The sequence below is a fragment of the Phyllostomus discolor genome, chromosome 2 (genome assembly GCF_004126475.2).
Source record: "Phyllostomus discolor isolate MPI-MPIP mPhyDis1 chromosome 2, mPhyDis1.pri.v3, whole genome shotgun sequence".
Lineage (NCBI taxonomy): Eukaryota > Metazoa > Chordata > Mammalia > Chiroptera > Phyllostomidae > Phyllostomus > Phyllostomus discolor.
The window spans coordinates 13806930-13826170 of NC_040904.2; the positions used below are offsets into that span (position 1 = coordinate 13806930).

Consider the following 19241-nt stretch of genomic DNA (forward strand, 5'->3'; position numbering starts at 1 on the left):
TACTTATTCAATGATACGTTCACTGAAGTTTAATATACAGCAGTAAAAATGAATGAAATAGAGCTCTAAGTATCAATAAGGGTAGGTCTCATAACTTTTAAGTAAAAATGCAAGTTATAAAAGGATATGAATAGTATATTACCATTTTTCCCAAAAAGTTTAAACATGCAAAACAACACTATAAAGTGTTTATGGTTACATAGTTGGTAAAAATATAAAATATGCATAGAATAATAAGAAACACCCAATTCAGGATAGCCATTTAAAATGGGATCTGCCACAGGCAAACTTTATATATAAAGATTTCTTTCTTTATAGTGCATGGTGTTATACTTACTGTACACAGATGTTGGTTATAGCTTATTTCTTTGTGTATCTAAAATACTTCATAAATATTTAAAAATTAGTTTATCTTTTTACTACCTTGCAGTACTGAATAAAGGAAACATTTCATATTGATAAATGCACCATATGTTATGGGTAGGAATACTCACGTTGATCGATTGTAACTATCTCATTCATCTGCTGTTCTTGGCTTGCCAATACATCTGAAAAAAAACACAAACATTTTTGGTTTCATTTAAAACCAGAAATGCAAACCCCAATCCAGTAAAATTGAACTTAACAGACATGATTCTTTCGAAAGAAACACAATTACAACCAAAACTAACCAAGCAAAAAAAGCAAAACATCAATTGAAACTTATTGGCATGATAACTTTAAAAATTTCTTTTTAGAGTTCATTATACAGAGAACCATGGTTTTTAAAATGTAAATATCTACAGCTAAATCTATTTATCTATCTATAAAAAACCATGTGAAACACGGAAAAATAGCAGAGATGAGAATATACACCACACTGAAATTATTTAAATATACATTCTTCACTAAAAAAGCTCCCTGAAGATTATCAGAGAAATCATAATTTAATAATCTATTCTAATAGCCACTTTTAAATAAAATTTTTAAATTTGACAACGCTTTTTCAAGACAGCTAAATTTTCAATAACTGATAACTGTCCTAAGGGTCACAAATGAACTAGATTATTTAACAGGTCTACAAATACAGCTTCCAAACCTAAGAGTTACATCATAAAAGGCCCCAATATATAATCCCTTAGAGAACCATTCATTACTCATCTACTGCTGTTCTTTACCTCTCAAACAAGAGGTACACTTCCCAGTCTCTACTACTTTAGCCTATTTACTGCCCATTATTGCCTGGAAGCATCTTGAAATTGAAATTGTACCAACCAACAATCATCTGTGTACAGAGACCTGGGACCTGGGCTCCCAACACAGTGCTACTTAGGGTGCCGTGCAAGGACCCAGTTCTACACACACACACACAGCTGGAAAGGGCTAGAGGACCAAAAAGAAGTCTGAATCCTACTTGTCAGGTGGGAGTTTTCTTTGGGGGTCCTGCGCTTGGGGGTTTAAACAATGATATGAAACTAGCCTCAGATGGATCTGGGTTCTGGTCTGAACATTCATGCATTGGCTGTGTAACTTTGGTTGTCATTCAACCAGTAAGAACATTAAGAATTCCTCATGTTTATATGCAGTATCCCGTAACTGCCACCTCATGAGGTGGCCCTGAGGATTAGAGGAAAATGCTTTTAAGAAGCACAGTGCCTGAAAGAGTTTAACTTTTCAGCAAACTGAAGGTGCTACTGTTTTATCCAGATTCCTAGTTCCGAGAATTCTCCCCAAGGACTGTTGTCTCTCTTGAAGAAAAATCCATGCTTTGTGTTTGTGGCAGATTTCCCCCTGAAAATTTTATAAAAGTACCTTGAAGAGGCAAAGTGCAATTGAAATGGAAATTGTTCCAATGGTGACTATAAATGAACAAAGGAGCCCTAGCCTAAAAAGAGGCAAAACAGAGAGTCACCATCACATAGTACAGATGTGACCAACCCATAACACTAGCTTCTAAGTCCTGATTCTCAGTTTTGTCTGTTTTCCAGGAACTCTCAAAATAGAAGGCAAAACATGGAAAGAGAGGGGTTTTTGAAAGCTTGGCATAAGACCATTCAGGCACTCTAAATATCATATTCCTCTGTGACTTGCAGCCTTAATATAGAGATTAAATTAAGAAAATACACATAAAACTCTTAGCACAGCCTTACACAGTTAATAAATGTTAAGTATTATTGTTGTTATCAATAAGCAATTACAATAACCAAGTTATAAAGAAATAAAATTAAGTTACAATGTAAACAGATAATAACTCCAACTTATACATTTTCGAAGAAGCTCCAGATGACTCCAGAGAATTTCTCCCCGAGGGACTCGCTGAAAAAAATCTTCTTGGTTGAGGCTGCATAATTCTCGTCCTGAAATGCTGAGTGTGCTGAAGTCTATATCAGTCATGCTGAATTCCTTCATTACCCAAACTACCCAGTGCAAGACCTGGTCTGTGGACCACTGTATAGGATCTAAAAAGAAAAATAGTACCATTAGCCTAGTTTCATCTTAGGTATTATATACATTTTTAGTTAACTTGTCAACATACATACACAGAGAAAATCCAGACAGCTTCCCCCTGTCCAAGTAGGTCAAGTTAGCTCAGCGTATAAAGTAAAAAATATTTTTATGTTATACTTTCACTTTAGCTCCTTTTCAATTTCTTAATCTAAATTTTTGATGGATTCATATGGTTCTGTGTCCATTAGTCTGAAATTTTCTCAAGAAAAGCAAAACGCAAAATTGTTCTTCAGTGGGCCAAATGGAATGAAATATGTGATTTCCCTGGAGGAAGTTATCCAAGTTTAAAAGTTCATCTTGTAACCCTGGCTGGTGTGGCTCAGTGGATTGAGAGCTGGCCTGCAAACCAATGATCAACAGTTCAAGTCCCAGTCAGGGCATGTGCCTGGGTTCCAGGCCAGGTCTCCAGTAGGGGGCGCATGAGAGGCAACCACACACTGATGTTTCTCTTCCTCTCTTTCTCCCCTTCCCCTGTCTAAAAATAAATAAATAAAATCTTTATAAAAAATGTTTATCTTGTAGCAGTGTATAACTTGGTACACTAGAAGAAAGTAAAAACCAAAGGGGTTTCTATGGAGCTAGGCTTACTATCCAAAAAGTGAACAATGTAGTCATTCCTTCTTCTTACTGCTTCTTACAAAAAGCTGGTTGCTCCTGCATTTACCCTTACCATACAACATGCGAAATGCCTGTTTAGTCAACTGTCTTCTCCTAAAATACATTAAGGTCTTAAAACAAGAACGGTGTCTCGTAAATCATTCTATGATGCCTTGTGCATATATTTGTTCAATCTACAAAAGGAGAATCCAAATAATTTCATTTCCTCATTGTTTTTTACTAATTAAATTCAAAAATGAAAAAAATGGCCAACACGTAAAAATATATTTCATCGTTGTATTCCTGACCTAATAGACCTAACACAGCACTCTACTCATAGAACTTGAATAAACACGAGCTGAATTAATTTTGGTATAGGTATTAATGCATGGAGATGATCTATCCAAATAATACTGATTATATGCCATCAAGATACATGTTATTCAATAAGAAATTAGATGGGAAAAAATAACATTTAGGTACTTAATCAGGAGCCAATATACACTAAAATCAATCAACATAAGGATACAGGACTAACAGCCAAAGAATTGATTTTTTTCCTGTGATTTTTTCAGGAGGATTCTGAGAAGATGGCAGAGAAACTGAAAATTTTTTTTCTGAATTAAAAATCACTAAAATCAATTATAGAACAAAAGCAAAAATCCATTAATATTTTCAGTAAAAACAAGAGATCCCCATGGACCCCGAAATACATTTGGGTGAAGATAAAGCAGTAACCACAAGACCTCCATGGTGTGCGCATCTGTGCAGGAGAAAGCACAGGGGGCGTAAAGGCACATCTGACACACCATCCACTGTGAGCATGGAAAACCCGAACACAGCCGGAGGTATCCATTAAAAGCACAACAGGCCAAAGTGAAAGGAGCAGCTCGAAGCAGTTTTGCCCAACCCAACAGCAGCTGAATACAAATGTCTGGTAAGGCTTAGGGGCTGGAGCAGTGCAGCACCTGTTGAGTTTTTCAAATTGAGCCAAAACCACTTCTAGAGAGTGGACCACAATGAGGAGAAACTGGTGGGAGTGGAATTGAAAGTGAGGAGCACAGAACACCAAGGGAAAGGAAAGAACAGGTCCAGGTAAAAGTGGAGTAAGGGAACATAAAGGAACTGAGAAAGCAAGCAGCTCTATGAAAACAAGAGAAGAGGGGGTGTGGCTCATTAGAAAAACTATGCAAACCACACTTCCCCTTAAAAGTCCAAGAATGCTCACTTTACATAAACAAAAAAAGTAGCAAATCAAAGTAGAAGAAAAACAGAAATAGTCTGGTTTGTTTGCTAAAATAATATCAGGACTTCTGGTTTAACATTACTAATTGGCCATGCATGTTCTCCTTGCCTTTTTTCTAAGAACCCAGTACAGTGATAGTAAAGTCATTTTTAAGAGATGTAAACTCATAGGAATATAAGTAGGAAATGTCAGAAATGATTTGGGAGATTTCCACAAATTTTTTGAAGATAATAACCAGAATGAAAATCCAGCAAAGTAGGAAAAGCTATAACCTCAAAGATCTATCAAGGAGGATACCAATAAAAAATGAAAGTATTCCTGCCTACAGAACCCCCTCATTGGCTTAGGTCCTGGTGGCTCCAGGAAGCAGGAGAGGTTTAAGTGGGAAATGTGGAGGTAGATGTAAAGTATGCTGAGAACCTCCAGGGCCTCTCCTTCATTCTCAGGAGCCACCTGAAGGAAAGCAACCACACATAGGTGGACTCCAGAACACTTTAGATCTGGGAGAGACATGAAGCAGATACTGAGATAACAACTGACCTCAGTAAGAAAAGTGTAAAAACTAAAGAGCGAAACCCTCCCTATCTCCCTGTTTTCCATGCCCCTTTCCATTTCCAGAATGTAGCATTCACTTACACATTAACTGCAAATCCTCATGTCAACCTTACACTCTTGACAAGTGTTTGGCTAATTCCAGGTAAGTTGAAGAGACCCAAGAAACACACCTATACACAATGACATTTGAAAATCTTTTAATGAGCCTTGGCTGGTGTGGCTCAGTGGACTGAGCACTGCCCTGCGATGCAAAGGGTCACCGGTTCTGTTCCCAGTCAGGGTACATGCCTGGGTGGCAGGCTGGATCCCCAGTTGGGGGCACACAAGAGGCAACCACACATTGATATTTCTCTTCCTTTCTTCCTCCCTCCCTTCCCCTCTCTCTAGAAAATAAATGAATAAAATATTTTTAAAAAGGAAAGTCTCTGTGCAACGTGTTTAAAAAAAAAAAGAAAATCTTTTAATGAAAGAACCACTATCCCAACTTAACCAGTGTATAGTGAGCAAATCCCTTACAGAACTTCAAACTAATTCACTTTAAAATTATTCCCTTTTAAATATAAATAGATGGTCAAATGTAATGATATTTGAGAGGCTGAAATCAAACCATGAGAAAAATAAACAGAAAAAACAAACAGGAGAAAGAAGAAATAATGCAATAAAAAACTGAAAAAACAACTTACCCCTCAATTATAATATACTCAGAAAACATATGTCTATAAAATAAGATCAGAAAGCCATGGAAAAGCAACAACCAAAAATAAAGAGACCTTATAAAGTAAAAATAAAAATCAGATAGGTTGCAATATAAAGACAAAACAATTGACAGAAGGCAGTACAAATAGACATGAAGATGAAAAATGGAAGAAACCCAGGAAATTGAACAGTTCTAGAAAAAAACACAGAAACAAAGGGTACTTATCAAAATAATAATGCAGAAAGATTCTCCAGAACTGAAGGGACTGTCTGATTAGCACTGTCTAATAGGAAATACAATACAAGCCACTATGTACTTTTTAAAATTTCTAGTAGCTACATTTACAAAAATGGAAAAAACAGCTCTGGCTGGTGTGGCTCAGTGGATTGAGCATGGGCCTGTGAACCAAAGGGCCGCCCCCTGGATTCCCAGTCAGAGCACATGCTTGGGTTGTGGGCCAGGTCCCCAGTAGGGGGTGCTTGAGAGGCAACCACATACTGATGTTTCTCTCCCTCTCTAAAAATAAATAAATAAAATCTTTAAAGAGAGAGAGAGAAAAACAGGTGAAATTCATTTCAATAATAATTTCATTTAACTTAATATATCCAAATGTTATCATTTCAACATATAATCAATGTAAAAATAAAAAGATTCTACATTCTTCCCTTTTTTGTATGGGGTATTTTACATTTACAGTACATTTCAATTCAGACCAGGCACATTTCAAGTGCTCACATGAGACTAGTGGCTACTACATTGGGCAATACGACAGACTGAAATTCTACACTACAGAGAATAAATTTACAGCAAATAAAAAAGATCGACACTCCACTAACCAAGATAAAGACCAGAGATAGAGAGATCTTAACAGCTTCCAGAAGGAAAACGGAGTATCAAAAGAACTAGAATCAGAATGCCCCCTTAACATCCCACACTGTAACAAAATGGAACAGGGTCATCAAAACTGATTTTTCAACTTAATATTCGATATACCCAAACTATTAATCATAGCAAAATAAAGACATTTTCAAATATGTGAAGTATTGTCCCACAAGAAAGGAAAAAAAAAAACAACTATTTACTTCTCATGTGCCCTTTCTTAAGGAACCTATAAAAAGAGAATGAGCCCTGGCTGGTGTGGCTCAGGGTACTGAGTGCCGGCCTGCCAACCGAAAGGTCACTGGTTAGATTCCCAGTCAGGGCACAAGCCTGGGTTGCAGGCTAGGTCCCCAGTAGGGGGCATGTGAGAGGCAACCAATCAATCCATGTATCTTTCGCACATAGATGTTTCCTTCCCTTCTCCTTCTCTAAAATAAATAAAATCTTTAAAAAGATAATTAGAGAATAAAACTAAAAAAAGGAAAATATGAGACCCAGGGGACATTGGGGGATACAGGACTGCAAAGAAGAATGTTCAGGTGTGTCCTAAGATGACGGCTCTATGGCATATCTAGAAAAATATCCAACCCAGAGGTAGAGAAGAATCTGGGAAAAACAGGCGCAAAACAGACCAATGAAAATGAAATAAAGAAAGGCTTGGTGTAAATAGAAATCTAACTGGGGGCATGGCCACACCATGCAGAGTTGTACACTTGAAACCTGTACAGTTTTGCGAACCAATGTCATCCCAATAAAGTCAATTAAAAAAAAATCTAACTAAAAAACGAGTCAACTTGGAACTTTAGAAAAACTAAAAGTATAAACATAATCACAGTAGTACAAAAACAAATCAATTCTCTAATGCACACAATGACTAATGACAAACAAAAGTTACGTAACAATATTAACAAAATGGGGAAAGATAAGGTTTTGTTTTTGCAGGGGAGAGAAGTATAAGAGAACTAAACCTCATCTCCTCTAACAGGAAGTTAATAGTAATTAAAAGCAGTCAAGTGAAATGTGGCTGAGACCAGGGAGCAGGAATGAAGAAAAGCCACGTTAGGGAACAACAGTTTTTCCTATGACTTTGTTTAAACCAGACTTGAAAGATACGTAATAAATGACAGACCTCTCCCACGGGGGATGGGTGGGAACTGAAAAAAGTAATCTCAGCATATTCATCTTTTCAATATTCCTATTTAATAAAAAACAAAAACATATTTACTCTAATCTTACTTTTAGTAAATTTTAACATTCCCCATAACTCAATTTGGGCAGACTTCTAACTACTATAATTTCATTAGGTTCTTCACAGATATTTAATGTAAAATAATAAAAAAAATTAAAAAAAAAAGAAAGTTCTGAAGAACGTAAAAATAAAGGAAATGACCTATGAGTAGATATAAATATGCATGAATATATCAAGAGGAGGCCCTAAGGTCCTCTCGAGGTATCAAACTGATGTGTGTAAAGTGAAGTTTAGAACATTTTCCAGCGTGGATCAGTATTTCAAAGAGATTTGAAGTACCTACGACCAATTAACCACATTTAAATTTTGCACAGAATTAAGCAAGTAGCAAAAAAAATTAATCTTAGGTGCAGAATAGAAACCTGAAACAGTAATTTCCAATGAAAACATTAATCATTTCTAAAACTTTCTGGAAGGTAACAATTTCATAAGAAAAATCACAAATGATATTTTGAAGTCTCTCTATACCTAAATAAATCTCAAATGTCTTAAAAGAGCTTCATTCTGATAATATTCTTTGTAGGAACTCTGAGTCAGAGTTTATAATCTGGCTATCTACAATTCATTTTTATACATTCCATTCCATAAAAGATTCTACTATTGAAGAGTTCTTGTTAAAAGTCTAGCAAACTCTAGAAAATATCACTTCAAATGTTTTTACGCTGCCTTCTTTCATTCTTAGCATTCTCCTCTAAGAGATGACTCCCAACTTACTAAGGTCAGGAACACCATTTATACCAGCTTCAGATGTCAAAAGTGAGTTAATAGCTTCATCCCATCTCCGAGGAAAGGCTAGCTCCCACCATTCGAGCTAAGCTCTTTTATGTTGTGCTTCAATCAATGATCCTGCTCCTTGCTTATTTAATCTCACCTCCTGCCGGTTCCATACCACACATCTACAAATGCACTCGTCACCACCAACTCCTGAATCTCCAATACTATTTATTCCTCTAGCACTATTTCCCAAAAAGTTAATATTCAATTTTCTCCACTTCTTTAATGTTTATTTCTATTAGTTCAGCTTTGTCTCCACCTATACAGTTTCTTTTATCTAAATCTACCATGAGCCTCTGATCACCATATTTAGTATCTATTACTCAGTCAGCATTCTTTGAGTTTCTCAGTGGCATTCGGACTTTTTATCATCTAAAACTCTTTCTGAGTTTCAATAACACTATATACTGTTCTCATTTTCCTTCTCTCTCTTCAGTTATTCCATTTCTCCCTTCCTTTTCCTAAACTCTAATAATTGACAAAGTCCAGGAACCAGCCTTCATTGTTGTGTTCTTTTCCATTTTATCTCTCTCCTTCAGAGACTGCATATACTTTTATGGCTTTCGTACAAATTCAATGTGACTGAGTCCCAGACAATATCTTTATCCCAGTTCCAATCCTGTGTACCCGAAACTACTTTCTGGCTACTTCCAGTTCAGTATGTACTACTTCAAAATCACTTACTATCAACACTTGTCCTTGACAAATCCAATACCAGACTTCCCTACCAACTGGCCACTGAGCTCTGGAAGGCATGGACTGACTTTACTGAGCACCATCAAAAGCCCACCATTGAATACAGTGCCTGGCACGCACAGTTCACAAACTATGTAATGGAGATGCAACCAATACTTACCAATATTATAGCCCTAGATGCCAAGATTTCGAAGTCACATGAACACTTAAATTTTATCTCTCTACCCTGGTATAATCTTATCAGTCAGTTGCTTAGTCCTATCACTGCTTTGACCTTCTTCTTTCTACACCCGTGGGAATGAGTTAATCCAGGCTAACCTAGATATTATCACCTAGCCACACTTAAAACTATAAGACTAATGTTTTCCCTTCACTCTCTCTACCTGTTCCAACTTGTCATACGCCACTGCCACATTCATTTTCAACTGTAAATTCCATTAATCAAAAATAGTTGTATAATGCTACAAAATAACTTCTTATCTACTATACTTCCTCACTGCTCAAGCATACTCCCCCTTCCCAGCTTTATACATACTTTTCCTGTCAGGAACGTCCTTCTGTGTCCAGTAATTTCTCTGTAATAAACCCTTTCCTCATTTCCCCCCAGGCCACTGGGGGGATGAGAGGGTGACCTCTCTGAGATGCTAATGGCACGTTTCCTTTATACCAGTTACTGACAGCTTAAAAATGTTACCATTATGGCAATTATCTCTTTTTATCTACCTTCACTCTCTTCAACTTCACTGTGAACACCCTAACGGTAGAAAAATTTTTTAATACAATTGTAGGCCGTATAATGACATTTTGGTCAACCATGGACTGCATTTACAACAGGGCCCCATAAGAGTATAATGGAGCTGAAAAACTCCTGTCACCCAGTGATGCTGTAACCATCACGACACTGCAGTGCACAGACTGCAAAAATCAACAGGCTGTGGTGGAGATGGCAAATAGTTTAATCTGGGTGTAGGAGAGGAGGACGTTGAGGAGCTCCTAGAGGTGGTTCCTGAGGAACTGATTAATGAGGAGTTGCTGGAACTGGAAGGAGGAACACAAAGCTATAGAAGGGGCAAGAGGAAAGGAAACTGTAGAAGGAAAATGGACAGTAGGAGTTTAGCAGGAGCATCTGCAGACTTCAACAAGCTCCTTTAAAAAATCTGAAAACATGGACCCCAACACTGGGAGGTTTTCATAACAGAGGAATGTTCATGGTGCATTATGTGCTTACAAACAAATCTATGATAAAAACCGCCACCAAAACAACAAGCAAACCACTGTGGACCTATTTCTGGAAAGAGTGACACCCCCCCACAGAGCCTCGGGCAGGTGCCGAGCAGAAGCACAGCTTCTCTGGAGCTGTTCCAGAGAAGGCGTGGTTATCAAAGATGACGGCTGCCGGTGTGTTACTTATTGCCCCTGAGAACCTTCCAGTGGGATTTGAAACATGGAGGTGGAAGACAGTGGTATGGACAATTCTGACTCTGTGTAGGCCTAGGGTAATGGATGTGTTTGTCCTAGTTTCTAGCAAAAGTTTAAAAAGTAGAAACAACAACAACAAAAAGTTTAAAAGCTTATAAAATGAGGATCTAAAGAAAACGTTTTTGTACAGCTGTACAATTTGTGTTTTCAGCTAAGTGCTATGACAAAAGAGCTGAAAAGTTAGAAAAAATTTAAAGTTTATAAATTAAAAAGATACAGTAATTTATTACTAAGGTTAATTTATTGACAAAATGAAACTTTGTTTTGGTAAATTTAGTGTGCCCTGAGTGTACAGTGATTACAAAGTCTACAGCAGTGGACTACTGCTTGCTAGGCCTTCACATTCACTCACCACTCACCCACCGACTCACCCAGACCACTTTTCTGTCCCGCACACCCCACTCATGGAAAGTGCTCTCTCTATTCAGGTATCTCATTTTTACCTTTTATACCTAACTTTTACTGTAGCTTTTCTATGTTTATATAAACAAATGTTTACCATTATATTACAACTGCCTACAGGGCTCAGTACAGTAAAATGATATACATGTTTACATCCTAGGAGCAACAGGCTATACTATATAGTCTAGGTGAGCAGTAGGCTCTACCACATAGGTTTGTGTATCTGTGCTCTATGTTCGTACAATGACAAAACTGCCTAACAATGCATTTCTAAGAACATATCCAGATTGTTAAGTGAAAGACAATTGTATTTCTTTGCATTCCTAGTACCCAGGACAGTATTTATCCATCATGTGTTATGGTCAAAAAAAAAAACTTCCTGAAAATTCTACATTTAAAACAGATTATAACTTACCCTAGTATCTTCCATGTCAAGCTTAGTTCTTATTATTCTACCTAGCATGTAATTATGCTTCTTCTTACCATAGGGTATCCCAAGGCGCTCCTGCTCTTTCCTGTAACCTTCCAGCGCGGCAGCCCATCTTGTCACTTGTTCCGAGGTCTCATCTGAAATGGTGGTAATGTGCTTTGTGCCATCGAGAGTTATCACTTGGGCTTCCTCAACAAGATGTGCTTCTGCTTCAGCATGGTGAGCGTCTGGATCAATAACTACTTCAACCGTTTCCGCAGGTTTAACAATTTCAAGGATGTTCAGCTTTGGTTCAATTCCTTAACAGTAAATTTAAAAAAATGTTTAAATGAAAACACAAAAGTCACTAACAAAATTTAGTTTACTTTATATGTTCTCAAATGATAGAGCAAAACTCCATTTTAAATATGTTCAGCAATATAGCTAGAAAATTCAACAGATTCCTATTAAATGATAAAAATGATTCCATAGAACTTTGGTAGTTTAGATAATAGTGTTATATTAATTAATGTTTTCTGATTTTGGTAACTGTACTGTGGTCTTTTAAAAAAATTCCTTGTTTTTGGGAAACACACACATTGATGTATTTAGGAATAGAAGCGGATTATATCTGCAACTTAGTTGTAAACAGGTAAAAAAAAATGTGGGAACAAGGAGGAGAATAAAGCAACCTCTTCACAAATTCCCCTTTTTGTGCTGCACTGCAGAGATAAGATCTCCTTGCAGTGGTGGTTCCTGATGTGACGTAGGCCCAGGATCCTTGGCATGGGCCTTCTATTGAGAATGGGTTAAGAGGGGATAAGGGGGCACATGGCATCCACTTTTGGCTGCTGTGTTTCACTGAAAAGGCATCATGGTTCCAGATGGCAGGCAGGGAGGGCAGCAGCTTCCTGGGCCGCCCAGCAGTGTGGTTTGGCTGAGGCCTTCTTAGAAAGCCAACCGGAACCTGTTCTTCTAGTCATCTCTCTGATCCTGTTACTTACTACTCCACAATATATCCCTTCCCGATTAAACTAGGTAGAATGTGTTACACTATCTGCTTCACCTTGACAGATAAAATAATTAAATCAAAAGCATGAATATTTGTCTAGAATATTGCAGTAACTTAGATAACCATCTAAAATACCCAAAACTTATAAAAATTGAGTTGCCATATTAGAAAAACACAAGTAAAGTTTTAAATAACTACACTAATATTAACTTACCTTGGTAAGAAATTACCTGTACACTAAGCTGTACAGTTCCATCTGTCTTTACTCCTTGGTCAAATAAACTTCGTTCTGGATCAAGCTAATAAACATGGTGAAAATGAGTAACATTATTTTTACATAATCATCTGATTTAGCAAAAATGATGTACCAAATGGACTTAACTACTGAAGCATACTAATTAAATTATAAGAGCACACTTAATATATCAGTTGTCATATCATTTAATTCTCTGACAAAATTTAAAATATTTTAACCACTGTGTCAGTAATTAAGGATAACATAAAGAACAGAATTTATTTTAAATGAAAGTTTTCTCTAGCTCAGGATTCTAGTTTAGGATTTTAAATAATGCCAAAAGGCAACTTTTATTCTGTACAAGTATTTAACATAGAAATAATGTAATTTATCTGTCATGAAAAAGCAAGGGTGTTTAATTAGTGGGGACAATTTAAATAAATTAATATAATATTTGCTGTATCTTCTTTGTGACCAATGACACAATTTAAGATCACAGTTAATGCTACATCTCAAAGTTAATGCTACATCTGATCACAAAATTAATAAGGAACTAATGAGTTCACTACCTGACCTAGATAAGAACATCTTTAATCATAATTCTATATCCTTTAAATCAGTGCTTTTCCTCTTTCCTATCGCCTCATCATGAATATATTTCACACAATGACAAACCGATGACAAAAAGTAATTCTGACTTTCAGATATTTTCTGTCACTAGTTTAAAAATAGGCTTCCACTATAATTATCTTGAAAAATGAAGAGCTCTATGTGTCTATATGTCATACAGCTGGAGGTACAAAGCTCTCCACTCTCATTCCCAAGAGTTTAGTCAATATTGTAGTTACCATACAAACAGATTTTCTAACATTAAAGATGTCATATGTGTAAAGCCTAAAACCATAAGTGACTATACATCTAACTTAATCAGGGATAAGACAAACTGTGTAACCCTGCAAACACAGAGGTCAAACTTGGCAGTTTCACTCAATATAACAGTCTCTTTCTGACACTTCATTAAAAATTCTCCTAATATCAAGATTTCTCCCCTCTCCAGTAGACACTGAAATTATCCACTAGAAGTGATGGCATGTGCAACTCTGAAACTGAGCTCTCAGGTACTGAATACACTAATTAGTTCAGTAAGCCTGGAACAAGAACAAAACTCAAGCATGATATTTGATCTTGGGTAATACTCCTCCAACAATGCAACTCAGCTGTTCCATCAGCTTTGAAGTCAACATTCACCTGAAAATACAAAGGCAGTACCACAAGCAGCAAGCATTCTGACTCCAAATGACTATTTGCATTAGCTGACATGGAGAACAGAAGTTGCTATTCATAACCTCTTTGAGAGGGCTGGGGTGAAGGAAGAGTGCAAAGTGCCTTAGATCCAAGGCTAGCTCTAAATTCTGTAACACTATGAATTATGCATATTTCCATTTAATCAACAAATATTTTTTGAAAATCTATGATAGGCTGGGTACTTTACAGGTCACATTTCAATCTGGTTAGACCAAGTGCCATAAAAGCAGCAACAAATGTTAAAGTTGAAAGACAAGAGATTAAGTCAGATTCCCTTTTATGTTAGATATGAGAACAATTAATGACACTGAGTTATTCAATACAAACTTTCTTAAAAGTCTGCCTTAAATAACTGAAGGATTTTGAAGTCACAGAGGCCTGGGTTCAAATTCCACTGCACTCCTGTATAGCAGCTAAACACTGGGAAACTATTTAACCTTTTTAAATATCAGTTTCTATATCTGCAGAGTATGATTAAGAAAAGGCTGACACAGACTGATGTAAAGATCAACCCACTGAGCTACATCAGCCTACACTACTTCACCAATTTTTAATGGCTGCCTTGAATTCCAATCTATAGAACTTATTTACCTAATCCCCTGTTTTTGGAACATTTGAGTTATTTTCAGTGTCTGCATAACCATGCAATGAGCATCTCACATGTACACCTTTGCTCACACAGGAGAACATTTCAACTTATTGTATATCAAAATCTTGTTTCAGCCCTGGCTGGTGTGGATCAGTGGATTGAGGGCCGGCCTGTAAACTGAAAAGTTGCCAGTTCTAGTCCCAGTCAGGGCACATGCCTGGGTAGTGGGACAGGTCCCCAACTGGAGGTGTGCGAGAGGCAACTAATTGATGTATCTCTCACATGTTGATGCTTCTCTCCCTCCCTTTCCCTCTCTTTAACAGTAAATAAATAAAATCTTTTTAAAAAATCTTGTTTCAAAATAGTAGGTGTATGATTTTAATTTTAAAAAAATGAAAGCAAAAGTTCTATAATACACATGAGGAGGAGAAAAATAAAGAATAAGATAAACCAAACAATCCAAAAGATTAGTATAAGTTAATATTACAAACAGTATAGGAGAAAATGGGGGCCATCTGTAGTAGTGTCAACAATAAAAAATAAAAATTAAAAAATAAAAACAGTATAAAACTCAAGCATATGATCAAGGGAAGTCTGGAGAAACTATTTGAGCAATCCTATCTAGGCTACTACCTTTTATATATTAAAATATGCTGCAAACAATATACTGCTATAATACCACCAATGGTAAAATCCTATTGCAATCAGCTACAAGAAATGTAATGCTGGACATGGGAATTCTTGTCCAAAATTTACCGCTGAAAGGTAATGTAAAAATCATTTGGTAAAATTATCTCATTTTAAAAATGAGGAAAATAATGCATAAAGATATTAAAAGCTAGTTACAAATAGGGTGAGGAGTGCACACTTCTCCAGCTTCCAAAGTCAGCATGCTTCCCACTACTCTGGTTGGCTCTAATCCAGATTTAAACTTTCCATTTTATATTTGTGAGAGTAAAAAAATGTTTGATTTAATACTCAACTTTTTTTATAAGTGAGATTTTATTGGTTGTTCTGAAGGTAAGTATACTGACATTTCAATTTGTACACAATTCTTAACATATGTACCAAACATGTAAAATCATGTAGTTATGATTCTTTTCTGAAGTTATTCCAGTGACTTTCCAGCTTAAAATTTGGGGACTAATTCCTTATCTTATTAAGGATACTCTTATGTATCAAGTACCAATATCTGCAAATGCTGATACGCTGTTACATCAAAGCCTGACTAATTCACAATTTAATATATATACTACATAATCGAATTTTCAATCTTTTACAGCACATTAACGAAGTTACTAGGAAAACTGGACTACCACGACAAGATGTTACAGAGTACACAAAGTTCTGATGGGGGGGAGCCAAGATCAAGGAGTGGTTTTCTTTAGGAAACACTTCTACCAAAAACTTGAGAATAGAAGTAATTTAAAATGTTCGAGACATAGTAAATGCACAACTGACTCCAAATTGCCATTTAGTATGCTTTGTGTTATAGGATATAAAAACTACCCCCATCTATGGAATGTTTAGCTGGCACCCAAGACAATCAAAGCCTCCCATATTCAATATCCCACTATTTTCTTGTTGTACCAAAAAGTAAACAACCAGCAAATGATTTCACCTCTTAAAAAAATCATTTACACTTAAAAAAATGGGATGAGGTGGAATTCCCTCCTTCTTAAAAATGTTTCTAGAGCTACTAAAAAACTTGCATTTACAAAATAGTTGATAAAAATATTCCTCTGGATTGTACAAGAAGGGAGACAGGGACCACTGATAAGACATGATATATGATATTAATCAGACTTGGCTTCTTTTTCTCCTGCTTCATCCGAGGCTGGACTCTCGTTTTTAGTTTCTCCGTTTTCCACAGGTAGGTCTCCCTTAGGCTCCTGGTTAGCCACTTCGGCCTGTTTTTCCTTTGCTCCCCTTTTCCCTTTCGTTTGCACCTTTTTGTCTGCAGACTTGTCCTTTCCTGCCGCCTTTTTTGGCTTGGTTTCCACTTTTGCAGGAGCAGGTTTAGCTGACAACCTCGCAGATCTCCTCTTGGGCTCTTCCTTCGCCGCCCCCTCGGCGGAGCTGACCTTCCTCTTGGGGATCGTGGCAGTGGGGCAGGCGCATGCCGGGTGCCTGAGAGCAGCGCTGCGCAGGCAACCTTCACAGACCTGGACTGCCTGGCTGATACTAATACTCAATCTTTTAAATATAATTTTAAATGAAGAAGATTTTGCCAAAGGAAGTCTCTTTGTGTCTAACTGCTTCAACTTTACAATGACACGGATCAAACACAGTTACAGATAACTACACTGCTTTAGGGGAGCCCAGCTGCCATGTCGCGGGGAGCCCTACAGAGAAGCCCGTGTGGTGAAGTGAATGGTCCTGTCAGCAGCATCGTGAGTGACCTTGGAAAGAGATATGCTAGCCCCAGTCAACTCTTCAGATGAAGACAGCTTGGACTGACAGCTACAGAGATTAAAGGCCAACGACAACAACAAAATATTTCTAATGCAGACTTAAATGCTAAAACATAAATCTTAAAAAAAATAGATTACCTGGATATCTTGTAGGCATATTTCATGAGCATCCAAGGAACACTGTAGTCTTGGTTCTAGTAGTTTCTTTAAATTGCCTATTGGCTCATTGATGTCTATGGCCTGGCTTACACATTCAGCTGGGGTGTAGGTTTGTTCTACAATGCTAAATGTTAAAGGATATAATGGTTAACAATTACATTTTACCCTGAAAACTAAAGTAACAATATGCCCAAACCAAAACTGAATACCAGAAAACGTATGTCTGGTCTTTGAAACTTGTTTCTGCACAGACACACCACTCACGGTGGCAGTGGCAGGTTCATTACCAGTCAGTGCTGCCCAACGGCACACTGAACTGCACGAAGAAACGCTAGCTTGAGATTTAGAGCACCGCTGCAAATCTCCCAGCCCCATATACAAACATACACACGTACATAGGCAATCCCCCTTCCCAACATAAATACAACTAAATGAATGCAAGTTTTGATATGAAAATACAAATTATAAAATATTTTCCACTTATTCTAATCTGAAAACTACTGGTTATAATCAGCATAGTTCCACATTAAAAAAATTCTTCCTTTAAAAGTCTCTTAGGGCTCTTCTGTATTATTATTTCATGCTTTAAATTCTATGGTACTGTAAATTCCTTAAAGGTAAAATCATGGGCAAATAATTCTACATATCCTTGGTAAATCCTCACTTGGGGCCAAAGAAAAGACAGATAACATGTAAAATTTGTTGAATTGGTAAATCTGGAATTCAAGTTTCATAACATGTTTAATTTAAATGATTTAAATCTCATTTGTAGTTGTCAAAAACAGTATGTACGTAACAATTTGTCAAGTTCCATTTTTACATAAATTTCTAGTATAATGTGATGTACATGATATTCAATGAATATGTATTGCCTAAATTCCTTCCAAAACTTCTAAAATTTATAAAATAGGCCACTCATGATTGAAAACATATCATTTTAAATTATTATAAATTATTAGTATTATTAGTTAGGATAGAATAATTGGGTCTTTTGGCTAAGTATTTTTATTAAATTCTTCAGCTGTAGCCCCATGGGCTATATTTTTCTTTTTTTGTAACAATGATTCTTTTTTAAAAACTAGATGACACTTTTTTACATAAACTCAACATTTAAAACATATAAGAATATTTTGCTGCCACCATTTAAACCTTGGGAGAGTTAATACAAAAATATGAATCATCAGTTTCTCTTGAAAAAGTCTGGATGATCCCATCACGGGACCTGAATTCCTACACAGCAGCAATCTGCTACGCTGGCTAGCTGCTCCCTTTACACAGCCACTCCCCGGGTCAGCAGAGTCACTACCAACCTCTTACCGGACACAGGCAATACGGCCAAGTTTTTCTGTAAAGGGCCAAACAGTAGAAACTTTAGGCTTCGTGGACCATTTGTGTGTGTGTATATATAAAAATAAATATGTGCATATCAGGCTCCAAGAAGCCCGAATAGTCCTCATACCCTTTCAGAGTTCCCTCCACATTCTACCAAGGGTGGACTGTGTGACCAAAAGACTAAGGCAGATGCGACATGCTGCTTCTCAAATTAAGTTATGTAGAACAACAGCATGGCTTCCACTTTGGTGAGTACGCTCTCTCGGGACATTTGCTCTAGGGGAGGCTAGCTGCCATGTCACGAGCAGCCCTACAGAGAAGCCTGTGTGGTGAAGTGAACAGTCCTGCCACCAGTATCGTGAGTGACCTCGGAAACAGATACTCTAGCCCCAGTCAACTCTTCAGATGAATACAGCCCAGGCTGACAGCTTAACTGCTGGAATGCCCTGAGCCAGAACTAAGTTCTGGGGTAATCTGTTACATGAATGAATGAATGAATGAATGAATGAAAATATACATATACGTATCAAAATTAAAAGAGAGGTACAGTCTCTATTGTCTCTTCTCCTGGGGAAAATAGCATATTCAAACATTCTGAAACCCTCCATTAAAAATTTAAGGTCTCTCGAGCAGTCATGACCTTTGCTGTCAGGAAAGTATTCCCATGCCAAGGCATGGTGGCAGAGGACAGGACTGAAGACAACTAAAATAGGGTTTGTCTTATC

At 37.0% G+C, this 19241-nt stretch overlaps 2 protein-coding genes across 4 annotated transcripts in view; both read right to left on the reverse strand.

Annotated features, from left to right (window-relative positions):
- The window catches only part of GABPA (GA binding protein transcription factor subunit alpha), a 35234-nt gene that overhangs the window by 10258 nt on the left and 5735 nt on the right, over positions 1–19241 (reverse strand). For all 3 annotated transcript variants that reach the window (XM_036017551.1, XM_028503290.2, XM_028503289.2), the window contains exons 3-7: positions 17164–17308; positions 12697–12781; positions 11545–11790; positions 2244–2438; positions 495–548 (exon numbers count right to left, since the gene is read on the reverse strand). In XM_036017551.1, the coding sequence (XP_035873444.1) occupies positions 495–548; positions 2244–2438; positions 11545–11790; positions 12697–12781; positions 17164–17308 (725 nt within the window). The remainder of the gene's footprint in view (positions 1–494; positions 549–2243; positions 2439–11544; positions 11791–12696; positions 12782–17163; positions 17309–19241) is intronic.
- Positions 15788–16943, reverse strand: LOC114490643 (non-histone chromosomal protein HMG-14-like). The gene is made up of 2 exons (XM_036017377.1): positions 16938–16943; positions 15788–16875 (listed from the first exon to the last, which is right to left on the reverse strand). The coding sequence occupies exons 1-2, from the start codon at positions 16941–16943 to the stop codon at positions 16408–16410; spliced, it is 474 nt and encodes a 157-aa protein (XP_035873270.1). The 3' UTR covers positions 15788–16407.